At 51.0% G+C, this 25,091-nt stretch overlaps 1 protein-coding gene across 1 annotated transcript in view; it reads left to right on the top strand.

The window, feature by feature from the left end:
- NCAPG2 (non-SMC condensin II complex subunit G2) overlaps positions 1-25,091 on the top strand; it is a 67,727-nt gene that overhangs the window by 25,237 nt on the left and 17,399 nt on the right. The window contains exons 11-21 of the mRNA XM_052638858.1: positions 5,286-5,465; positions 7,113-7,265; positions 10,953-11,175; positions 11,479-11,582; positions 19,074-19,247; positions 20,981-21,051; positions 21,906-22,059; positions 22,145-22,318; positions 22,976-23,092; positions 23,175-23,315; positions 23,721-23,820. Coding sequence (XP_052494818.1) covers positions 5,286-5,465; positions 7,113-7,265; positions 10,953-11,175; positions 11,479-11,582; positions 19,074-19,247; positions 20,981-21,051; positions 21,906-22,059; positions 22,145-22,318; positions 22,976-23,092; positions 23,175-23,315; positions 23,721-23,820 — 1,591 coding nt within the window. The remainder of the gene's footprint in view (positions 1-5,285; positions 5,466-7,112; positions 7,266-10,952; positions 11,176-11,478; positions 11,583-19,073; positions 19,248-20,980; positions 21,052-21,905; positions 22,060-22,144; positions 22,319-22,975; positions 23,093-23,174; positions 23,316-23,720; positions 23,821-25,091) is intronic.

Raw genomic sequence — 25,091 nt, 5'->3', positions numbered from 1 at the left:
CAGGACTGCCAAAATATTTTGTATGTTTTCTGGCATTGAGGGCTCCTGAAATTTTAAGGATGATTTTCTTTATCTTTTGATTTTTTTTCTTCCACTATAACATGAAGTTCAGTGTGTTGGTTGCATGTTAGACACGGGAAACTTTCTTAGTAATCTTTTTCTTCTCTTCTTTCCTGTGTCCATTTGTCCCTAACCCCTTTTAGGGAGCAGTGCCGTGTCATGGTTAAATCAGTAACAGAGCTAGTTACGAGCAGGAGTTGTTTCTGGGGAGGGTGAGACAATAGTGGTTTTAGGCTGTGGCCACGTGGTCCCGCCACGGCCTCTACTGCTCGGCAGGAAGGCAGCGGAGTGGTTTATTCCAATGAAACTGACCTACAGATACTGATCCGTGAATTCTATATGATATTTACATGTTTCAGAATATTATTCATTGTTTCCAACCACTTGGAAGCAAAAAACAATTCTCATGTCCTGTGGGCCACACAGAGGCAGGCATGGGCCTCTCTGGCCTGTGGGTCGGCAGCGAGCTCAGGACCCTGTGGGTCAGGGCCTGAGTAGGGGGTTGGGGGGATCCAGGAGGTGAGGGAAGGCTTGATGAAGATGACAGAGGAGGCCCCCGGCATGTCTGTGGTCCCTGGAGGGCAGTGGCTCTCTGTGTGGAAACCGCATCACACGTTAAGTGCCGTTGTCCTGGAGGCTGACTGAGCCTCTGATGTGGGCTGTGTGCCTTAAGGCGATCATCTGGAATCATTGTTGAAGAATACTGTAAGTGACCCACACAGAACAGAAGCTATGAAACTTGAGCTCTCTCTCTTCCTTCCTGTTCTTTATTTTGTCTCTCTTCCTTGCTTTTTGTTTTTCTCAAGTGACCTATCGTCTTCACTTTCCCTCCCCGTTGTGAAGAAAGGGTTGGCCGGAGGCGGCGGCTGGCTCGGGGTCTCGCTGGCGGTGTGGCGCTGTCCTCCATGGCCGTCTTCCCTGCCTGCCGCGCTGGTCGTGGTTTTGCGTCCGTGGGTGGGTCGGGTGCCGGCGGACTCCCCGGGGCCTCGGCCTGGGCAGCAGGCAGGCCTGCCCGCGGGGCAGGGACGCAGGGTGTCCTGTGCGTGTGCTCCGCTCGTCCCGCCTGGGCAGCCGGCAGGGCTTCTGCCCGCTCCCCGGTGTGCCTGGCTCTCAGCACCTGTCTCCAGGCTTCCCAGTGGCTTGCTTACTGCCCCGCCGCCCGCCCCGACCCAGCCCTCCCCCCGCGGTGTCTAAGGCCTGGCCCGGCTCGGCTGCTCTGAGCCCTGTGGGCACAGTGCCGCCTACTCACAGCCCTGCTCTTGGGGAGCAGAGCCCCCCCGGTGTTTGCAGCTCCGCCTGCTCTTGTCACCCGGGAGGAGAGGAGGAAGGAAGTGCTTACTCAGCTGAGTCCAGCCTCCTTCTGGCCTAATTATGTAGTGAGGACTATTTTTGCTTTTAAATTCTGGGTTGGAAAGTTCCGCACGTAGCAGTAGAGGGTCTTGTGCAGGGGATCCCTGCGCCCTCAGACAGTCCTGGCGGTGCTGACCCGGCCCACTTGGTTCCTCCTCCCTGTTTTTAAGCAGATCTGAGCCACAAAGTATTTCAACTCTTAATTACTTCCGTGAATGTGTTTGTTGCTCGGTCATGTCCAGCTACTTGTGACTCTAATAGCTTCTGGTGAATGGTGTCAGATTCTTGATCTCCAAAGATTTAACTTGCGAACAGGGAGCAGACTTGATCACTCAAGAGCGTTTTTGTAGCAGAATTGAGGGTCAAAAAGGGCAGAGAAAGCTTCCGACACAAACCTCAGAAGGGGACAGAGAGTGCCCCCCACCGGTGCTAGTCTAAGCAAGGCCTCGTATACTCTGGCCAGACCCACTCCCGTAACTGATCTTAAGTTAACAAGATTAGAATTAGCAATAGAAAGCTCCCACCACTTATGGGATCCACTCCCGCAAGTCTTAATATAACAAGATTCAGAAGGTTTTTGTTAAAAAGGAGAAGCATGTCCTCAAGCAAGATACATTGTTGTTATATAATCCTTAGTATATAAGGTCCCATCACTTGATGGCAAATAGATGGGGAAACAATGGAAACAGTGGCAGACTCTCATTTTCTTGGGCTCCAAAGTCACTGAAGATGGTGACTGCCGCCACAAAAGTGAAAGACACTTGTTCCTTGGAAGGAAAGCTGTGACCAACCCTGACAGCGAAAGCAGAGACATTGCTTTGCCAACAAAAGTCTGTCTAGTCAGAACTATGGTTTTTCCTGTGGTCATGTATGGATGTGAGAGTTGGACTATAAGAAAGCTGACCGCCGAACAATTGATGCTTTTGAGCTGTGGTGTTGGAGAAGACTCTTGAGAGTCCCTTGAACTGCAAGGAGATCCAACCAGTCCATCCTAAAGGAGATCAGTCCTAAATATTCATTGGAAGGACTGATGCTGAAGCTGAAACTCCAATACTTTGGCCACTTGATGCGAAGAACTGACTGATTGGAAAAGGCCCTGATGCTGGGAAAGATTGAAGGCAGGAGGAGAAGGGGATGACAGAGGATGAGATGGTTGGATGGCATCACCAGCTCAATGGACATGAGTTTGAGCAAGCTCCGGGAGACAGTGAAGGACAGGGAAGCCTGGTGTGCTGCAGTCCATGGGGTCACAAAGAGTCAGACACAACTGAACAACTAAACTGACTAAATCCTTAGCACAGAGCTTAAGATGAATTGTTTTGTTGTGTGGTCATTAGCTCTGGTCCTAAACAAAGTGAGGTGTTAGTTGTAGTCTTCTCTTAGGAGAAGGCAACGGCACCCCACTCCAGTGCTCTTGCCTGGCAGATCCCATGGACAGAGGAGCCAGGTGGGCTGCAGTCCATGGGGTCGCTAAGTCGGACTCGACTGAGCAGCTTCACTTTCACTTTTCACTTTCATGCATTGGAGAAGGAAATGGCAACCCACTCCAGTGTTCTTGCCTGGAGAATCCCAGGGACGGGGGAGCCTGGTGGGCTGCCATCTGTGGGGTCGCACAGAGTCGGACACGACTGAAGCGACTTAGCAGCAGCAGTCTTACGTGATGGAGACAAAGCACAAAGACAAAAGTGTGTCCTTTTCTCCTCCTTGAGGGCCCCAGACCCTTTTCTCTTCCTCAAGGTCCCTGGACCGCTTCCTCCTTGAGGGCCCTGGATTCCTTATCAATCTATCTAAGATTAGCTCTCTTGACGCCACGGAGTGTAGCCTACGAGTCTTCCTCTGTCCATGGGACACTCCAGGCAAGAATCCTGGAGTGGGTAGCCATTCCCTTCTCCAGGGGATCTTCCTAATTCAGGGATCGAACCCAGGTCGCGTACACTGCAGGCGCATCCTTTACCATCTGGGCTGCCAGGGAAGCCCCTTTACTTCAGTAGGTGTCCTTAAAAGACAGGGTCCCTTTTTTTAAACATAATCCCACCACTGGCACAACTCAAGTAAGATGAATGGTGATTCCTTATTTGATCAAATATTCAGTCATTGTTCTTCAGTGACATTTCAGTGGGTTTTTTTTCCAGTTTTGCTTGAATCTGTGCCCGGGCGAGACCTGCGTTGTGACTGGACAACCAGCTCGCGCTCCAGCAGTCGCGCCATCTCCCTCTCTGCTTTCTTCTTTAGTGCTGGCTTCTGTTGTTGAGGAAACACAGCTACTTTCTCGTTTCCCACAGAACCTGTCCTACTTGTCATTCGTATGTTCCTCTGCCCTTTAACTCTCCTGTAAGTTGGTTAAATATGCAGTGGGTTAGGGTCACGTCTCCTTTGCACGTGCTCTGTGGGACCCATGTTTGTGGATCAGGGCTGTGTAGCCTCCTGTCCCCACCCGCCCCCTTGCCCGCCGCTTGGACAGCTGACCACAAGCAGGTTCACTGTGTCCTGAGCTGAGTGTGTTCTGGCATTTTGGAAGTCCATGAGAGTGGTTAAGACCCTGTGTTTCACAGGAACAACCAAAGTCCTTGTGTGTCCCTCTGTGGCAGTGTGGTGCTGGAGTCCCTGCAGGCAGCAGAGCCGTCGGCAGGGGCGGCAGGCAAGGCACCACACGTGTCTAGATCAGTTCGGTTCAGTCACTCGGTCGTGTCCGACTGTTTGCTGCCCCACGGACTGCAGCACGCCAGGCTTCCCAGTCTATCACCAGCTCCTGGCGCTTGCTCAAACTCATGTCCATCGAGTGGGAGATGCTGTCCAACCACCTCATCCTCTGTTGTCCCCTTCTCCTCCTGCCTTCAATCTTTCCTAGCATCAGGGTCTTTTCCAGTGAATCAGTTCTTTGCATCAGGTGGCCACAGTATTGGAGCTTCAGCTTCAGCATCAGTCCTTCCAATGAATATTCAGGACTGATTTCCTTAGGATGGACTGGTTGGATCTCCTTGCAGTCCAAGGGACTCTCAAGAGTCTCCTCCAACACCACAGTTCAAAAGCATCAATTCTTTGGCGCTTAGCTTTTTTTATGGTGTAACTCTCACATCCGTACATGACTACTTGAAAAACTATAGCTTTGACTAGATGGAACCTTGTTGGTCAGGTAATGTCTTTGCTTTTTAATATTCTGTCTAGGTTTGTCATAGCTTTTCTTTCAAGGAGCAAGCATCTTTTAATTTCATGGCTGCAGTCACCATTTGCCATGATTTTGGAGCCCAAGAAAGTAAAGTCTCTCACTGTTTCCATTGTTTCCCCATCTATTCTCTGCGAAGTGATGGGACCAGATGCTATGATCTTAGGTTTTTGAATGTTGACTTTTGAGCCAGCTTTTTCACTCTCCTGTTTCACTTTCACCTTCATCAAGAGGCTTTTTTGTTCCTCTTCACTTTCTGCCATAATGGTTGTGTCATGTATATATCTGAGTTTATTGATATTTCTCCCGGCAATCTTGATTCCAGCTTGTGCTTCCTCCAGTCCAGCGTTTCTCATGATGTACTCTGCGTATAAGTTAAATAAGCAGGGTGACAATAAGCAGTCTTGACGCACTCCTATCTAGATGGTTTTCTGTAAACACTCGACTACAGGAAGCACACGTGACTGGAGGTCCCCGGGTCTGCGTGTGACTGTGCGGGAACGACACGTGACTGGAGGTCCCCGGGTGTGCCCGGGTCTGTTTGTGTGACTGTGTAGGAACAACACGTGACTGGAGGTCCCAGGGTCTGCTTGTTTGTGGACTTGAAATGTCTGTTGGGTTGTGACTGCTGTTGTGCCCACGAGTAAAGCCAATGTGGAAAAAAGTGAACTAATTTAAGAGAATTTGGCCTTTTTCCCTTTTGTACTTGTAGAGCCTTTTAGAAGATCCTTACCCGATGGTCCGTTCTGCAGGGATCCTTGGTGTTTGTAAAATAACCTCCAAATACTGGGAGATGATGCCTCCGACCATTCTTATTGACCTGCTCAAGAAGGTAACCGAGGAGCTGGCATTTGATTTGAGCTCCGCTGATGTGCGCTGTTCGGTCTTTAAGGTAAGCTTTTAAATTATATAAGGAGTACCTGTTTATTATAGGATAGTTCTAAATTATAGAGAAAGAAGGAGAAGGCACTGGCGCCCCACTCCAGTACGCTTGCCTGGAGAATCCCAGGGACAGAGGAGCCCGGTGGGCTGCAGTCCACGGGGTTGTGGAGAGTCGGACGCGACTGAGCAACTTCCCTTTCACTTTTCACTTTCATGCATTGGAGAAGGAAATGGCAACCCACTCCAGTGTTCTTGCCTGGAGAATCCCAGGGACAGAGGAGCCTAGTGGGCTGCCGTCTATGGGGTCACACAGAGTTGGACACAACTGAAGCGACTTAGCAGCAGCAGCAGCAGCATAGGGAAAGAAAAATTTAAAAATCACCCCAGCCCTACTCCATAAGTATAGCATTATTCACATTTTTGTTGGATATCCAATGTCACTTGTGAAGAAAACAGAATGAAAGTGTCACCCAAAATAGAAGAAGGCTGCTTGAAATAATGCTAGTTTGTCATGTATGCTAGCAGAGGGGGCACAGTGTTTTAGAACAGGAGCTGCATGTCTTTAAAATTTCTTAATGGTGTTATCTATCAGAATGAACTTTTTTGTATACTGTGCGTACTTTGCACAAGAACCTACACGAACATTCTCTGTCCATCGCCCATTGCAGCAGTTCTCAGGACGCAGCCACACTTGTCTCATTGTAGCTGCTTCTGTCATCTCTCACACAGTTACTTTGAAGCAAATGCAGGACATGTATCAGCTCATCTGTAATCATTTCATTGTGATGTTTAAAATACATAGTCTTCTAGCGATGTCCTTGGTAGGTCCTCCTGGAGAAGGAAACAGCAACCCACTCCAGTACTCTTGCCTGGAAAATCCTATGGACAGAGGCTCCTGGCAGGCTACAGTCCATGGGGTCGCACAGAGCTGGTCACGACTGAGTGACTTCACTTTCACTTTGGTAGGTGTGCTTAAGACTTTGTGCTTTCACTGCAGGGGGCGCAGGTTTCATCCCGGGCAGGAAGTAAGATCCCACATGCTGTTCGACAGCCAAAACAATAAAGAATAAAGTCTCTTAAAAATACATATCTTTTTCCTAATAACTGGAAAGAGAGCGTGGTGCAGCGTGTCAGCTCTCCAGACTCGCGTGTCTGGTCTGAGCCTGGGCCGCTCCCTCTGATCCCCACCTAGGTGCAGGGCGGCTGTGGGGGCACACGGGTCTGAGACGTGGGGGGCGCTGTGCCCCCCCGTTTCCACGCAGCATTGAGTCAGGACATACAGGGGCGCAGTGGGCTGTGAGGAGGACGGGAAGGACTCGGACTCTGGCTTTGGGACCTCCCCACCAGAGCCTCCTCTTTCTTTCAATTCCTGTAAAACCCTTTAACGTTTAGCTTGGAAAGCTCTGAAAATTCTTTCATAACTGCCTGAGTCTTGGTTGAATGAAACAATGGATGACTGGACTACCAAGCACTGAACCCAGATCGATTCATTCAGTGAATGCCTTTCTATGAAATTGTGTTGGCAAAAGCGTTATTTTCTGTGGGAATATCTATTTTACTGATGGTTTTAGTAAAGATAGAACTGAATTTTTCTTACCTGAACTTTTCCTTGTTTATGTTCCAGTTTTGAACTGTTTGTCTTTCTTCTTTCTCGTAGTGTCTGCCGATCATTTTGGATAATAAATTAAGCCACCCGTTATTAGAACAGCTTTTGCCAGCATTAAAATACTGTCTGCATGACAATTCGGAGAAAGTGAGGGTGGCTTTTGTTGATATGCTGCTGAAAGTTAAGGCAGTGAGGGCTGCTAAGGTAAGGTGACTAGAGCTTTCTTATTTAGTACATGAGATAAATAAGTTTATTTATTTTCATCAACAAAAGGACAGAGCCGTTTTAGTTCCAGGAGCTTCAGTGGCCGCATTTTAAACTAACTGATGCCTGGTGTATTCTACCAGTTGTGTCATAAAATACAATTTGTTTTGTCAGTGTGTGCTTTCTTTCTGAGAGACATTAATGTAAGCAGTCCCCACCTTAAATTACAGTTTTATCATATACCTGAAAGTTTTTGTTGCAATATTTAAATGCTTGGCACACAGTAAGCACTTAAAATATTACTTGAACATATAGAATATGAGATCCCCATCCTCCAACATCTTACAGAAGGAAGCAAGGAGGCGTTTGTTGGTTTGTATGCATTTTGGTGTAAACCCCTGAGGTGAGAGTGTTTTCCCTTAAGTCTAATTCTGTTCAGCTTTTGGCTACCAATGTCACTTATGAGGTTGCTAACTGCATTATTATTTGGTAACAGGGTTTTCTTTCCCTACACAAGAGTCCTCTGAAGTTTACTTTAGAGTGGTCTTCTGTCGAGGCTCAGGGTTTGGGAACAAGCTGACACTCTTGTCGGTGTGGAGTCAGTGCCCAGCCCTGGGGTGTGTTCATGCCGTGAAATGCTGCCGCGTGGCCATGGCGAGGGGCACACTTCGTGGAAAGACCACTAAGTTAGACAGAGGGAGTGCAGATGAGTTGTGGGGTGTTGCCAGCTCTGAGAACAGGGACACAGCTGTGTGTTTGCTCAGAGCCGCCTCACACATCCCTGGAGGCAAACAGGAAGTGGACAGCAGTTTCTGAGGCCGGGGTGGGGGCGGCGCTGGGGGTCTGGAGACGGGGTGCTGGGGGGGACTTGCCCCTCCCGAGCATGCACATTGGTGTATGCTTTTCGAAATTTGAGCTGGATATTTTTTTAATGAGAAAGAGGTATTTTACGTGGCTTCCGTGGTCTCACTGCCTTGGTGTGTGGTCTGTTTCCGGACCATGCCTGTCCATCCTTGGCCAGAGCCACAGCCCGAGCTCCCTGCAGCTCTGCGGACGTCCCGGTGTGTTTGCCCTCCAGCTCTTCCTTCAGAGTTCCTGGTGGTCTGGGCCTTTGTATTTCTGTATGGAGTCTAGGATCAGCTTGTTAGTTCAACTGAAAGGCTGGCTGCAGGGTTGACTGGATTGTTGTAACAGCCTGTCGAAAGTGTGGTTATGAGTCTGAAGCAGGAGTTGTGGACTGTTTTGTTTGAAGTGCACATCCGTTTGCAAAGGACCACTGAGGGGACGGCTGGTGAGACGGCAGAGAGACCAGATGTCCTGAGACCTGTGGGTCTCCCGAGGAGAGCAGGGGAGGGGCCAGGTAGGACCTGGACAACATCTGTGACCGGAGAGTCTGGGGTCTGGAAAAGGAGGAGGAGCAGAGGAGGAAGCGAAACGCTTTAGTGAGACACTTCTTGTATCTTAATGCCCAGCTTGCCCAAGCAAGGCAGAGAGTGATTTAGCTGTAAGATCTCTGGAAGGTTTTGTTACGGGCACACAAGCCAGTTCTCTGAAAATCAAGATCACAGATGGACAGGCCGGTGGAGAGGCAGCTAGGAGGAGCGGGTGGGTGTCGCTTGCCCCCAGGTTGGAGCGCGGGCGCGTGGGCGGCACGGGCAGGGCCCTGCTGTCAGCGTGCCGCCCTGGCCTCTGTGCGCAGTGGGAGGCGTCCTGCCCTCACGTCCCTGTGAGCTCTGGAGGGGCTGCCCCGGAGGGCCAGGCAGAGGCTCTGGGCACAGACACGGAAAGGTGCTGGATAATCAACGCTGATTATACAGTCAGGTCCTGAGGCCCGGGGCCGTCACCGCTTAGTTAATTAGGCTTCTGTTTATGCTTTCCATCCTCAGTGCTGGTGATTTCAAGTTGTTTACTGTTTGTTTTGAAATTCTGCAGTTTTTATATTGTATAGCTGAGATTTAGGCCAAATCAACAGTATACTAATATTGAGATATCTTTATTAAGAAACCAATTTGGGATTTCTTAATATGCAATTATTTTTAACTTTAGAAATGAAACACAGGTTAGCAATTTTGTTTATGGTCTTGTCTGCTGTTAATGTCACCTGTGGGTAATATGTTTGGATAAAAATAAAACCTCAGGTAAGTGAAGAATTAATCCAAATTGTTCTGTTTTATTTCAGGAAAAGTAAATAAAAGAAAAATAGGTTAATATGGGGCTTTTCTGGAAAGGCAGACTTGCAGGAAATGTTCACTGTGAGAACCACCGACCCCTGGAGCCTTGGCATTCGGCATTTGTGCCAATTACTTGTTTCCATTCAAGGCGGTCTGGTCTCCAGGAGTGCTCAGGAACCGACCCTTTCAGTGTGAAGAGCCTCTCTTCTTGGCGCTCTCCCTTGGTCAGGGTTTCCTGGGTGTCTTGGTTGGTTTCAGCAGCTTTGGATGGACTCTGTGGTCTTGAGGCTGAAGGGCCCTGCTCTCCCGAGCACCCGGCTTCCCTCTTTGCATCTGGTGCTGTGCCAGCTGCTCTGGGTGACAGTCTGCTGATGGTGTGGCTGTCGCGCGGCTCCTGTCTTCCCTGCAGTAACTTTAAGAAATACCAAGTGTGTGCATGGAAGTGTCCCAGGGGCGTGTGGGGAGTGGTGGTAGGGTTGATGCTCAGACATTCCCACCAGGGGAGGTGGAGTGTGTGCGTCGGAAAGTGCAGGGTCCTCAGACCTGCAGGGCACACTGAGGTGTTGCGGGAGTGTGGAAGGCACTGGGCAGGCAGCTCAAGGAGGCCGGTCCCCGGGGAGGGGCCTCTGTGTTTACGGCTTGGAAACGACCTGAAAATACATGCTGACGAGAAGGATCCACCGAAAGTCCTGGAGAGGGGACTGTTGTGGGAGCAAGGTCCTTGAGCAACGTCCGTGTCGCTTTGCTGCTCCCGTCACACAGATGAGTGTGCCTGCACAAGTGACAGACAGGCTCTGACCCCGTGGCCCCTTCCCATCGAAGTCTGTACAGGCTCTGACCCCCATGACCCCTTCCCATCGAAGTCTGTACAGGCTCTGACCCCCCGTGACCCCTTCCCATCGAAGTCTGTTGTAATGTCTGCTAATCTGTGGTGGTCCCCATTGTTTTAAACTACCTGTCGAGGAGTTTGGCCCTTTTCTATGGGCGGTGGACAACTTGGACGCTTTTGAGCTGAGGGCAGCAGGCAGTTGTATGTGCACGTGTGTGCGGCAGCTGTGGGTGGTGGAGGAGGCACGGGGCCGCCCGGTCAGCACTTGGGAGATGGCAGGAGGGGCACCCGCCAGGGAGGCCTGTGTCTGAGGTGGGAGACCAGGTGCTTGCTTTAGCTTTCTGTGCCAAACCTGTTGCACGTGTTTAAATCCACTTTTCACGTTAATGGCCCAAAAGTTGTGTTGTTTCAGGAAACTTTAAAATTATTAGGCTGATACTCATTTGGGAGTCCACTGCTGCCCTGATGGATTATAATTAACCCCGGCAGCCTCCTGCTTAGCTGTCATGCGTGTCAGTCTCCTTCAAATATGGGCTTGATTTTTCTGCAGAAGAGTCCCACGTCCTGGTGGAGTCATTTGAAATGAGTTTTCTTGAGTATAAAAATTAGCTCCTTTTTTATTGTGATCTTGCAATTTTGTTTAAAATGTTCTCATGGTTTTCTTTTGCACATGTGCCGCGTTCACAGTTTTGGAAAATATGCCCCATGGAGCACATTCTGGCCCGTCTGGAGTCAGACTCCCGGCCGGTGTGCCGGCGCCTGGTGGGGCTCATCTTCAACTCCTTCCTGCCGGTGAACCAGCCCGAGGCCGTGTGGTGCGAGCGCTGCGTGGCGCTGCTGCAGATGAGCCACGCGGCTGCGCGCAGGTTCTACCAGTACGCGCACGAGCACACGGCCTGCACCAACATAGGTATGCGCGGCCCTGGGCCCGCCCCACGCTGTGCCCCCGCACCCTGCACCCCCTGCCCCTCCGCCCCCAGGCCCCCGCACCCCCAGGCCCGGCCCTTCACCCCAGCGCCTCGTCCCGCTCCCCGCCTGCCCCACGTGCTCGCCTCGTGTGCAGCGCAGTCTGTGCCATGACTGAGAACATGCGGTGTACACACACCAGTGCAGTTCTTAATGAGGTCCCTTAAAATAACGCTCTAAGTATCTGAGATTATAATTTCACTGTTAGACAATTCTGTTGAAGAAACGTGTGTCTTACTCGCTTTAGCAAAGCTGATCCATGTGATCCGCCATTGCCTGAACGCCTGCATCCGGAGGGCCCTGAGCGCCTGCAGGGAGGACGCCGAGGAGCCGGGGAAGGAGAATGCGAGCGTGAGTCCGGCGCCCGCTGGGGGTGGGGCCTGGGCGGGCAGCTCCCCGGTGCTTAGAGAGGGCTGGGTGGCAAGGCAGAGGCGCTGCTTCCGCGAGCTGTTACCTTGGCAGTCTTTTATTTTTCATTTATGCCTTTAGTTCTGATACACCAACTAATTATTTTGGAGAATCATAAGTAATTTTTTGGAGCAACTTCCTGTGTATTCTTTGTAGTTCACTGTGGAGTCTGAGTAGGATATAATACAAAGGAATTATTATTGATGACACCCTTTTCCCAGTTTTCTTTGCCTTAAGCGTCTGTGTATTTTAATGAGATGGGGGTGGCACACCTGGATGGGCCTGTTGATCTCCGTGTTTTACAACTAGATGGTGGTGGGGCCCCTAAGGATTTGTTCACTGCTCCTGCCCTAAGATTCTACTAGAAACATCGTCGGGTTGAATTTCAGGATACAAGCTTCATTGAGAATAGTTTAAAATGATTTATCGAGGAGACTATGTAGCTGATACTTCTTCAGAATCTGAAGTGATCAATTATATCATTAAAAAAGGAACATTTAAGACTTAGATACTTATTACTTACAAACAGTATCTTAAGCTTATAAATAAACTGTCATGCTTATGTGCTGGGGTCCAGCCCCAGTGGATCCAGGGTAATTCAAAGCGGGGACGGTGTGGCGAGGAAAAACTTATTTGTTTAGAAATATAAAGAGAGATTAGGAAGAAATAGTGTAGTAGGAAAATTAGTGGAGAAAAGAGGCTGAATAACTTGGTTTACGTGGAAAACCAATAAAGTTCCACACAAGGAACTTGCACCGTCTTCGTTAGGCCACCGGCGCCCACTTGAGTAGCGGAGGGTGCCCCGCCTTAGGCTCCCTCTCACGTGGGTCTCAGAAGCCAGGGCAAGTAAGTAGACTGGAGAGCCTCCACGCCCCAGATGGGAATTCAGCCTGAAAAGGAGAGGGAGGGAGAGGGAGAAAGAGAGAGAGATTTGACACGGGGGAAACCAGTCTTTCCAGAGACTGGCCCATCCTCTATTGTCCGGAAAGGCCTTATATACTTTTGATTTTACATAGAGATCAATGGATAACACAAAATTATGCAGCGTCAGCAGCCCTGACTCTTATCGAGACCAGGCTTTCTCTGTGCATACCTAGTTGTATACGCAAGTCTTAGGTGATTTACTGGAGAAGGCAATGGCGCCCCACTCCAGTACTCTTGCCTGGAAAATCCCATGGATGGAGGAGCCTGGGAGGCTGCAGTCTATGGGGTCGCTGAGAGTCGGACACGACTGAGCGACTTCACTTTCACTTTTCACTTTCCTGCGTTGGAGAAGGAAATGGCAACCCACTCCAGTGTTCTTGCCTGGAGAATCCCAGGGATGGGGGAGCCTGGTGGGCTGCCATCTCTGGGGTCACACAGAGTCGGATACGACTGAAGTGACTTAGCAGCAGCAGGTGATTTACATCATCTTCTGGCCAGAAGGCCAATTAGCATTTTACAGCCCTTTTCTGATAAGGGTAATAGTGTTGTTCTTCCCAAAGTCTGGTGCCACTCTGAGAAAGCACTAAATAAAGTTACATTGTTACATAGCAAGGACACGACAATTTATAACAAGGAAAAGGAGTACAGTGATTTATAACAAAGAGAAAAGTAATTAACTCAGAAGTCTAGTGTCGCTAACATCAAAACTACTATATTCCTATTTCTGCATCCCGTTTTCATTGATTAATATCCTCCCAGGTGCCTAAAAGATAAAGGATATGGAGGCCTGGCGGCAAACATCAACTCAACAAACTCTTCACCAAACTAATTCTTAACTCTAAAAGGCTCTGTATCTTTAAGATGCCTTAAGCTGCATGCCTCTCGCTGTTGGGGGGCTGTAAACAATTACAAGTTGTAAAAGTCCGGGCAGACGGGTCAGGTAAGTTAGAAAGGCATCAAAGGGGTTAAGCCGAGACATGCTTTTTATATGCAGGAGACTGTTTACTGGAGCTCTGAGTTAACGCTCTCCAGAGAAAGGTGGTCAGGGAGAGCCCCCTGTAATGTCACAGAGTGTAGTATAGCAGACAGTGAACAGACTGACTTTGGTCTCGGGGGAGATGCTCAGGCAGAGGACCCCTCGAGACCTGACTCGCCTTGCCCGCCAGGCCTCTCCGCATGACCTTGTCGTGGGTGGGGTCTCTGGTGCTGGCTCCCGGCACTTATGTACCTCTAAGGCAGGGTCCCCGGGCCGGACTGGCCTGTCTGTGGCGTGTAAGGAGCCAGGCTGCACAGCAGGCGTTCGCAGATGCTCCCCATCCCTGGCATTACCGCCTGAGCGCCCCCTCCTGCAGCTCACCAGCGGCACTAGACTCTCGGCGGGGTGCGAGCCCTACTGTGAGCTGTGCGTGCGAGGGCTCCGGATTGCTCACTCCTCGTGAGACTGTTAACGCCTGATGCGCTGGAGCTGAGGCAGTGATGCTAACGCTGGGGGGCAGCTGCAAATACAGAGTGTCCGTAGTTGAGGGTCTGACTGCGCGAAGGCCGCAGTGAACAGCTGCTCGCAGCCTCACATCTAAACCCTGTCAAGTGAGCTGCAGCTGACAGGCAAGCTGCGTCTGGCAGCAGGCTCCGAGTCAAAGCCTCGCCCTTGCTTCAGCCTGTGCCTGGCCTGCTCCTTACTTTATTTACCACCTCCGTCTCCGCCTCTTTCTCGCTGTGCCCATAAGCTTGCCCTAGCAAAATGATTACAAAACCAGATGTCACTGAGCTGCTGTGAAAATGGGGAAAGACGCCATGGTGAGAGAGGAGAAGGCTCTAAGACTGCCAACAAAAGAAATGTGCGTTGAATAGAACACAACGAGTCCTACTTAAACGATGAGTTCACAGCAACAGGTGGTTCACATTCTCCAAGCCTGCTTGGTATAATATGTGGCAACCAGCTATCCAGTGAAGCCAGGAAATCATCAAAAGTGCTTCACCACATGGAGACCAAGCACCCTGTGTTAAAAGACAAGCCTTTGAAGGTTTTCAAAACGAAAAAACATGAACATGAAGAACAGAAGCAATTACTGAAGGGCCACCACTTGATCAAATGTGTCTGCACTGAGAGTAGCATTCTTACTGGCTAACTGCGTTGCTAAACCTAAGATGCCTTTCACTGTTGGTGAAGAGTTGATCTTGCCTGCTGCTAAGGACGTTTGTTGCGAACTTTTAGGAGATGCTGTAGTTCAAAAGGTGGCATGTGGGCCTCTTTCGGCTAGCACCGTAGCTAGATGAATTGATGAAACAGGATAGTGAGGCACAGCTGTTAGACAGGATTGAATCACCATGATATGCAGTCTAGGTTGAGGAGCCTGCTGACGTTAGTAAGGCAGCGGTGCCTGTTTTTGGTAACATTTTTCAGGAAGGTGTGCACGAGGCTGTGTGCACTTTTGTTGCCAACCAACACCTCAGCTGCAGAACTACTCGAGTCTTTGAGTGACTGCATGCCAGGGAAATTGAACTGGTCGTTCTGTGTCAGCGTATACTGTGTTGGTGTGTACACGGATGGAGCAGCCATCAAGACTGGGCGGCCTCTGGCCTTACTGCTCGGGTCAGAGAGGCCACTTCTGACTGTGTCTGCACACGTGTCATCCGTGGAGAAATGCTGGCCAGCTGAGAGATGGCAGCTGAGCTTCATGCTGCAGGCCGTGATTAAGATTACCAACCACATTTAAGTCCACGCCTTTAACTCACATCTGTCTGCACAACTTTGTGAGGAAATGGATGCAGAGCACACATGTGTTCTCTTATACACATGAGTGAGATGGCTTTCGAAAGGTAGATCGCTGGCCAGAGTTTTTGAGTTATGAGAGCTGCTCCAGAGATTTCTTTTAGAAAAATAGTCATGGCTGGCAGCCTGTTTTAGTGACACAGAACGGGTCGCAAAACTTGCTCCCTTGTGTGGCGTAGTCAGCCTGCTCAGTGAACTCAGTCTGCTGCTTCAGGTAGGAATGGCAACTGCGCTCCAGTCAGAAGGCAAAGTGGCTGTATTCAGAGGCAACCGAACTGTGAGGGCTATGAGTGAACACTGGCGTTTTTGACATGTTTCAGACATAAGCGGAGATTCTGAAAGAGACTGAAGAGGGCCATCTTTCTCGGTTCATGCACTGTTGAAGCCTCACTTGGAAAATCCTGAGCATTGCTTTGCTAGCGTGTGAGAGGGCTGCAATTGTACAGTAGTTTGAGCATGTCCAGTCTGCTCCGTAATCCCGTTGTGGTTGCTGTCACTTTGGAAAACCCTGCTTCATAAAGACAGGATGTTGGAAATGGAAGTGGGCCTTAGGAAGCATCACTGTGAGCAAAACTACTGGAGGTGACGGAATTCCAGTTGAGCCATTTCAGTTCATAAGAGATGATGCTGTGAAAGTGCTGCACTCAGTATGCCAGCAAATTGGAAAAACTCAGCAGTGGCCACAGGACTGAATAAGGTCAGTTTTCATTCCAATCCCAAAGAAAGGCAATACCAAAAAATGTTCAAACTGCCGTACAATTGTACTCATCTCATACGCTAGCAAAGTAATGCTCAAAATTCTCCAGGCGAGGCTTTACCAGTACGTGAATCGAGAACTTCCAGACGTTCAAGGTGGATTTAGAAAAGTCAAGGGACCAGAGATCAAATTGCCAACATTGTTGGGTCATAGAAAAAGCAAGAGAGCTCAAGAAAAACAGCTACTTCTGCTTTATTGACTACACCAAAGCTTTTGACTGTGTGGATCACAGCAAACTGGAAAATTTTTAAAGAGATGGGAATACCAGAACACCTGACCTGCCTCCTGAGAAATCTGTATCCAGGTCAAGAAGCAGCAGTTAGAACCAAACATGGAACAACAGACTGCTTCCAAATTGGGAAAAGGAGTACATCAAGGCTGTATATTGTCACCTTGCTTATTTAACTTATACGCAGAGTATATCATGTGAAATGCTGGGCTGGATGAAGCACAAGCTGGAATCAAGGTTGCTGGGAGAAATATCAATAACCTCAGATACATAGATGACACCACCCTATGGCAGAAAGCGAAGGAGAATTAAAGAGCCTCTGGATGAAAGTGAAAGAGGAGAGTGAAAAGCTGGCTTAAAACTCAACATTCAGAAAACCTAAGATCATGTCATCCAGTCCCATCACTTCATGGCAAATAGATGGGGAAACAGTGGAAACAGTGGCAGACTTTATTTTCTTGGGCTCCAAAATCACTGCAGACGGTGACTGCAGTCATGAAATTAAAAGGTTCTTGCTCCTTGGAAGGAAAGCTATAACCAACCTAGTTCACTTCAGTTCAGTCCAGTCACTCAGTCATGTCCAACTCTTTGCCACCCCATGAATGGCAGCACGCCAGGCCTCCCTGTCCATCACCAACTCCTGGAGTTCACTCAAACTCACGTCCATTGAGTCAGTGATGCCATCCAGCCATCTCATCCTCGGTCATCCCCTTTTCCTCCTGCCCCCAATCCCTCCCAGCATCAGAGCCTTTTCCAATGAGTCAGACCAACCTAGACAGCATATTAAAAAACAGAAACATTACTTTGCCTACCAAGGTCCGTCTAAGTCAAAGCTGTCTATGGTTTTTCCAGTCGTCATGTATGGATGTGAGAGTTGGACCATAAAGAAAGCTGAGATACCATAAAGTGCTGAAAAACTGATGCTTTTGTGGTGTTGGAGAAGACTCTTGAGAGTCCCTTGGAGAGCAAGGAGATCCAACCAGTCCATCTTAAAGGAAATCAGTCCTGAATATTCATTGGAAGGGCTGATGCTGAAGATGAAACTCCAGTCCTTTGGCCACTTAATGTGAAGAACTGACTCATTGGAAAAGACCCTGATGCTGGGAAAGATTGAAGGCAGGAGGAGACGGGGACGACAGAGGATGAGATGGTTGGATGGTTGGACTCGATGGCCATGAGTTTGAGCAAGCTCCGGGAGTTGGTGAAGGACAGGGAGGCCTGGTGTGCTGCATTCAATGGGGCTGCAAAGAGTTGGACCCGACTGAGCGACTGAACTGAACTGAACTGATTATAACTGGTAGTAGAAAAGAAATACAAATTGCCATCTGGATGTTGTCATTCTAAGAACATATAATGGCTAAAAGCAAAAGTTTCTGAGTTTATTCTTTTACTTTTTCCCATTGCTATCTACTAAAAATCTCTGCTTTCTATTTAATGAAATCTTTGGAACTTAGCATATTTTTGTAAAGGAAAAGTGGTGCCTTTCTCAGGGGACTTTAGTGATAAGATTGCTATGCCTAATGTTAGAATGTAAAAACTAAAATCCAGATCGAAATTTTGTTAATTTGTTGTTTTTGTCATTCACGTAGTATTTTCTAAACCCCTGATAGTGTTACTGGTTTTAAATTTAGCCGTGAGTCGTTCCAAGTATTAAGAGCCTATTGAGAATCTGCCTTTGCGTCGCGGCTGGTTTTGGTTTACTGTACACCCTCTTTTGTTGCTCACTCAGTCGTGTCTGACTCTTTGTGACCCTGTGGACTGCAGCACGCCAGGCCTCCCTGTCCTGCACCATCTCCCAGAGCTTGCTCAGACTCATTTGAGTCATAGTTGCCATCCAACCATCTCATCGTCTTGTACCCCCTTCTCTTCCTGCCTTCAATCTCTCCCAGCATCAGGATCTTTTCCGATGAGTCAGTTCTTCACATCAGGTGGCCAAAGTATTGGAGCTTCAGCTTTGGCATCAGTCCTTCCAATGAATATTCATGAATGGTTTCCTTTAGGATGGACTGGCTGGATCTCCTTGCAGTGCAAGGGACTCTCAAGAGTCTTCTCCAGCACACAGCTCGAAAGTGTCAGTTCTTTGGTGCTCAGCCTTCTTTATAGTCCAACTCTCGCATCCGTATATGACTACTGGGAAACCCGTGGCTTTGACTAGATGGACCTTTTTTGGCAGAGTAATGTCTCTGCTTTTTAATATACTGTCAAGGCTTATCATAGCCTTTCTTCCAAGGAGCAAGCATCTTTTAATTTCATGGCTGACAAAGCGTGGTCCACTGAAGAAGGGAATGGTGATGTTCTTGCCTGGAGAACCCCGTGAACAGTAGTGAAAAGGCACCCTCTTTAGTTCAGGTTATTTGCTCCCTATACCTTCTCCCATTCCATTTGAGTAGCACAGAAATCCCAGCACTTGGAATGAATCATCCTTTGCACTTCGAGGTGGTGATGGGTGTGGGCTCCCACCCTGCACAAACGCGGAGGAGTCATAGAACCCTCAGGACATGGCGGTGCTGCCGTCCCCTGCCCGCCGAGCTTGGAAGGCGCATGTAGGCCTGCTGCTTGAGACCAAGCTGGAACAGCCCCTGGTCGAGGGCGGTGGGTCCCCTCAGACGCCACACCGCAGCCTTGGGGGTTCTCCCTGCCCGTCGTTTGCGTTTCCACTGTAGGGCTGGAATTCTGAGACGTGCTGTTAAAGACAGTGCCCTTCCCTTAATAGTCGAGTGACTCATTCTTTCACGGTGATTTTTGTCTCAGGCTCTGGACCAGACGCTGTCGGTGAGCGATGCCACGTCTATGGCAGGGCTGCTGGAGATCGTGGTGATTCTCTGGAGGAGCATTCACAGGAGCCTGGAGAGTAACAAGGAGGCCCGGATGTACACTGTGGACAAGTTTGCCTCGGTGCTGCCGCAGTACATGCGAGTGTTCACGGTAAGACGGCCGCCCTGAGGAGCGGAGCAGCCCCCGTGCGCGTGGCTGAGCCAGCTGCTGCCGGGACCCGCGGCGCTCGCCCTGTGTGGTGGGGCTGGGCGGCCTCCAGCCTCCGTCCCAGCGCGTGTCCAGGCGGCTCTGGTCTTCCATTGCTAATGGCCTGCAACCCGGTTTTAGAATCTAGTTTGATGTGCTGGGAATTGAGAGAGGAGTCTGTGAACATCCAGGATGCACGGCACCCTGGTGTGGGGGCCTCTGACGGCACCTGGTAAGCACCTGTTTCTGAAGCCTCTGAGTCGTGTCTGTGTTACTGGGGCAGATGGACCGTGTGTGTATCTTCTGCTTAAGTGAAGGAAACCCAAAGGCCATATTTCAGAACTAATGGAAATAAAACTACTATGTAAAAGTGCAGGTTTATTTCCAATTACAAAGAAAGTGTGGCTTAAACATAGAATGGTCATAGGTCTTAGGGATCGCTCTTCTCTTGGGAAAGTTTACTTCTGGTTCTTATACAGCTGCTTGTGTGACCTTAGACCTTTTAGCTTTTGGAGCTGTACTTCTGTGACTGTTAGGTCTCCGAGCTCCATTCAGCCCTTGAAACGCCCATGTGACCTGTCTGTGAAGGTGAAGGACGAAGGCTGCCCCATCACTAGGACGTTTAAAGGCTCAGACAGCCCCACTAGGCTGAGAAGTAGATAGAACACGGAGGAGGTCGGGTCCTGGATGAGCTGATAGAAGAGCAGTGTTCCTGGGGAGTGTCTGGGAAAAGGCAGGTGGTCCATTAAGTGCTTCAGTCCCGAGTGATTCTGGCCAGAGAGCCTCTCTGCCATCAGTCCGTCCGAGAACCTTGTGGTCTTCCTGTCAGTGGGTAAACCGTCTGTGAGCCACGCTTAGAGCAGAATTGGGAGTAGCGATCAGCTGTCTGTTGTGACGTTAAGAAAATATTTTGTGTATTGGAAGTTGGGGGTGAGGGTGGGTTCACTCTGCCTGAATGCAGATTAGTTACAGATGGAACTGTGAGTTTGCTCCTGTTTATTTTTCAGGAAAATTGTTGTTTCTTTTCCTTTTAGGACCCATCTTCTCTGGTTGTGTTGCCATCTGAGGGTATTTCTTATTAGTGATCTGGGTGGCGTCTGGCCTGTCGGCCCTGTTACGGCAACAGGGATGGCTGTGGTGAGGTGGCTGCCATGTGCAAAGTGGCTCCGGGGGCCTGTGTGCTTTCCTCACGGGTCCCTGCCAGCCCTGCCCAGAGAGCAGCCTTCTCCCTGCTGGTCCCTGCTGGCTGGGCTGTGGGCTCCACTGGGACTTGGGCTTGGCCAGGTAGCTCCGTTGCACTGCCCTGCCTTCTGAAGGTGTTCTGATTAAGAACTTTTCTGATGAGCTTCGTTTTCTTGAGTTTTGTACTGAGGGCACACCAGGTACATAGGATTGTAGTTTTTTTCTTTCATCAGTATTCTTTTTAGAATGCAAGTCAGTGCCTTCACAGCTAGGACTTTGGTCTGTTCTGGGCACTGCTGTGTCCCCGGGGTCTCCTGGTACACAGTGGGTGTTTAATAAGAATGACACATCACGGAAAGTAGGGAAGCATCCTGGGAAAGCCTGAGAAGACCCAGCACACCTGGAGCCTCGCAGAGCCCGGGTCCTGTTGTGTGCTGTCCCCACCCAGCGGCCCTGCAGCGGGTTCCTCGGGCCGCACTGCTCACATTCCCCTCTGTGTCTTTCCCTGCCCCCAGGACGACCGCTGCAGGACCCCTCTGTGCGTGCTGGCGTCCCTGATGCCCGCCCCGGCCGTGCCCACCTTCAGGTGCCTGCTACCCGCCCTCTGGTCTCCCCGGCGACGCCCGCGTGGCCTGCAGGCGGGAGGGCAGGGCAGCGGCTTCCAGGGCCCGGGGCACTGAGTGCCGGGACTCATCCAAGTGCAGGTGGGGACACGCGGTCTGAGCTGAGCCGCCGCAGAGCTGCAGCCGCACGTGGCCCTGAGTGCCTGGGACGCGGCGCTGGGATGAGCTGTGCGTGCAGGGTGCACTCTGACTCGGGTCTGGTGTGGAAAGAGGGCTGTGGCGTGCCACACCACGGTTTTCTACTCTGACTGCGTCTAGTGTTGCAGGTGGGCTGGGCTGATGTATCACTGAGGTCAGTCTTCCTTTTCAGATATGGTTATTAGAACCTTTAGAATGACACACTGGCCTGTTTTTGTGGCTCAAGTTATATTTTATTGGGCAGTGTTGCTTTAGAGTGTTGATTATTAACTCAGTAAAAATTACTTATTTTTATTCATATATATTTAAAAATGAATGTTTTGATGCTAGGCAAATTATTTCCCCAAAATGAAGAATCTGTACAGTCTGACAGACGCAGCACAGAAACAAAAGACTGGGGTTTTATGTGCCTGGCGGGCGCCTGGCACCTCACGCCCAAGGCACGTGGGCTTGGGTCCCCGACGCTGCTTGCAGAGTCACCGTTTTGTCCTGGAACTTACCCTGCCAGTGACTGTGGAAAACGGTGGATTTTTCCTGCAGTGGAGGATGTCCGCATGCTCCCGTGATAGGAAGGGTTTGTGTTCTGCAGCTTTTAGCGTCTCCGTTTTCCCCACCTTTTAGGAAAGTGAATAGTCGTTATCGAGAAACAGACGTGATTGTATGTGTGTGGCCCTTGCAGCTGCGGTGTGATTTCCACACTGAGGAACCAAGAGGAGGGAGCCGCCGACAGGACCTACTGCATCCTGCTCGACTGCCTCTGCTCCTGGGGCCACGTGGGGCACGTCCTGGAGCTTGTCTGCGACTGGCTGCCTGAGGAGCCACCTCAGAGCAAGGTAGGCGTCTCCCTGCTGCGCTCCCCTGAGGGCGGCGTGCCGGGGCTCACAGCTCTCCTCCCGCCGGTCTCTCCCTGCCCCTCAGGGTAACTCGGCCTCCAAGCGGAGAGTGCGGGTCCAGGACCCGTGTCCGGCCAAACCTGGGCTGGCGCTGGTCTACGTGGAGTATTTGCTGACCCACCCCAGGAACCGCGAGTGCCTCCTCTCTGCGCCCCAGAAGAAGCTGAACTGTCTTTTGAAAGCACTTGAAACATCCAAGGTAGGTCTGTAGGACAGACACAGGCTGCATGGAAGGTGACTGATGAAGTCAGATCTGAGTTTTCTGTGTCATGGTGTCGCTCTTCACCTGGGGGCGGGAGGGGGCCAGGCGCACATTTCTGGGCCCTGCTCCTTGTACCAGGCCCCGTCAGAGCCCGGCGTCCTGTCCTGTCTGCCTCTGCGGGTGGGCCTGCCTGCCGGAGCCGGCCACGGGCAGGAGGCCCCACTCCCAGGCGCTTCGCTCTCCGCCTCGTGTGGCCGTGGGGGCTCCAGCCCCCGAGTTTGGGGCAGGCCGCCCCGGGCTGTCGCCGTGCCGCCCTGTGCATTCACTCCCTCTCTCTGCGGCTGTCTCTGCAGGCCCGCCCCGGCTGCTGCTGCCTGGTCCTGTCGCGCCAGAGGCCCCCATGCACTAGCAGCGGGCGGGACGGGCGGGGGTGTGGGAGGCATGAGCTGGCAGAGCTTGGTCCTGGGCCCTGGGGGCAGCGCCTGGAAGAGCGGTGATCTTGCCGCTTTGTGGGAGGCCTGGCGGAGGGAGGAGGCACGGGATTCTCAGGACGGCCCGCGGCGCTGTACCTGCCCGGCACTCCGGGCCGCGGTGTCTTCGCCTTCCATGTGGGTTGCTTGGCCAGAGCACGGCCTGAGGAGTCCTGTTCCGCAGGGGAGTCTGGAGTCCATTCTGCAGACGCCAGGTGGCAGCCCTCCGCGCCTGAGTGAGGGCGCCGCCCTGCGGGCCTTCAGCCTGTACTGTCGGCTGAGTATCCATCTTCAACACAAGGTGTGTCTGTGGCTCGGGGCAGGGCGCGGGCTGAGCAGGCCCGGGGCTCTGCACTGACCTCTCTGCTCTTGTTTTTGGGCAGTTCTGCTCAGAAGGCAAAGTGTACCTGTCCACTTTGGAAGATACCGGGTCTTGGTTAGAAAGCAAAGTTTTATCCTTCATTCGCGATCAAGATGAAGAATACCTGAAGCTTTACAGGGTGGTTTATCAGCAGATTATCCAGGTTAGGAGTCTTGGGACATGGAAACCCTGCTCCACTGTGATGGGCTTCCGGGTCTCATTTCCAATCTGAACTGTGACTTCAGTCAGTAATGCTGCTTTCTTGAGTACCTACGCTAGCCTCTGAGTGTCCAGAGTTTATCTTTTGCGAAGCACAAACTGTGTAATTTTAATGCAATTTTGCACAGTACAGGTAACAGGTGCTGTTTTTAGAATTACAGAAAATGTGTTTCTAGATTTCCTATAGAAAGAAAAATGAGAATTGATGTGTCTTTATGGAAACCACTGTGTGAATACCTTCTCTCTGATTCACCGGGCAGCCCCTTAGGTATTAGGAGCTGTGCCAGCTGCGTGCGGCCCCTCTCGCCTCTGTGAGGAGGTCACAGCAGCATGTCTGTCTCTCTTCCAGACCTACTTGACTGTGTGTAAGGATGTCATCATGGTTGGCCTTGGCGACCGCAAGTTCCAGATGCATCTTCTACAGTGGAGCCTTGGAATCATGCAGACAGGTACCTGGTTTGTTAAAGGACTAGTTAAGAGCAACTCCCAATAAGAAGCAGTGCCTCCCTTTGCTCGACTCTCACTTTTGAGTGACAGACGTGTAACAAACTGGTTTACGTCAAAAAAAGAACTAGCAGGCCGAGGCAGCCAGGGAGTCCATGGTGCTTTCAGTACTGGCCGTGACAGGTGCACCATTTCTGGCGGGGTCTTAGGCTTCTCCCTTGGGGGCCGTGTGGCTGTGGACGGCTGCGCTGTGTGCCCACCTGTCTGTGGCTCACGTCGGGTGTCGTGGGCAGAGCTCACAGAAGAGAGCTCGCTGTCTGCCTGTGAGTCAGGAGTTGTTTAATGGCCCCCCACCCTGGGACCCCTGGGAAGTCGCTGTCACCCTGAGGATGGGGTGACACTGTGGCCCTGGTGACTGACACCGTGGTGTCCACACCTGCCTTGGAGGAGGTGCCAGGTGGTACATGCTGAGAGAGTGCCTGGGAAGTTGGCTGCCCTCAGGCCATCCAGGCTGAGGGTTATCTGGAGCCCCCCGGGATCGGGCGGGTTCTTGCAGCCCCTCACACAGTGGTGGGAGGAGTGTGGGGCCCAGGCCGTCCCCTCGGCCTCGGGCCAGGCTCTGGCTGAGAGCCCGCTGCCATGAGCCCCGCCCTGCGGCCTCCCAGCTGCTGCCACGTGGGCTCACTGCACAGCTGGAGCTGCACGTGCTCCTCTGAGAGCCGCAGAGGCTGGGAAGGAGGGGTTAAGTGGCCCTAACTGAGACACTTGCTAGAGGAGACTGAGAATGGTATGGTCATGGAGCAAGCCCAGCAGTGAGTTTGCGCCGGTCCCCTGGGGTCTTGTGTGGTCTTGAGCACTGGGGTGCAGGCCTCAGACCCCACAGTTGCTCCCTCCCTGTGCTGCTGCCCCTAGGGTGGTGGCTGGCCTGCCCCCGAGCTGCTGGCAGTTGCTTTGCTCTGCTGCCTCGATTATACGTTTCCTTATCTGTAACTAAAGGGCTTCAAAATACCCACAGAGGCTAAATAGTGAATAGGAGAAATCTTTTTGTTCCAAGATCTAACTTTCTGCTTTGTTTAATTCATTATGAGTCTCACTTCCATCTTAAGTTTAGGGCCTGCCCTGGTGGTCCAGTGGCTGACTCCATGCTGCCGATGTGGGGGCCCAGGTTCAATCCCTGGGCAGGGAGCTAGATACCACATGCCGCAGCAAAGACCAGCACAGCCAAATAAACAAACAAATACTTTAAATAAATCTAAGGCTAATAATTGAAACATTA

Source organism: Budorcas taxicolor, chromosome 4 (assembly GCF_023091745.1).
Source record: "Budorcas taxicolor isolate Tak-1 chromosome 4, Takin1.1, whole genome shotgun sequence".
Lineage (NCBI taxonomy): Eukaryota > Metazoa > Chordata > Mammalia > Artiodactyla > Bovidae > Budorcas > Budorcas taxicolor.
The sequence above is the reverse complement of the archived record's forward strand: the minus strand, read 5'-3'. Positions and strand labels throughout refer to the sequence as shown.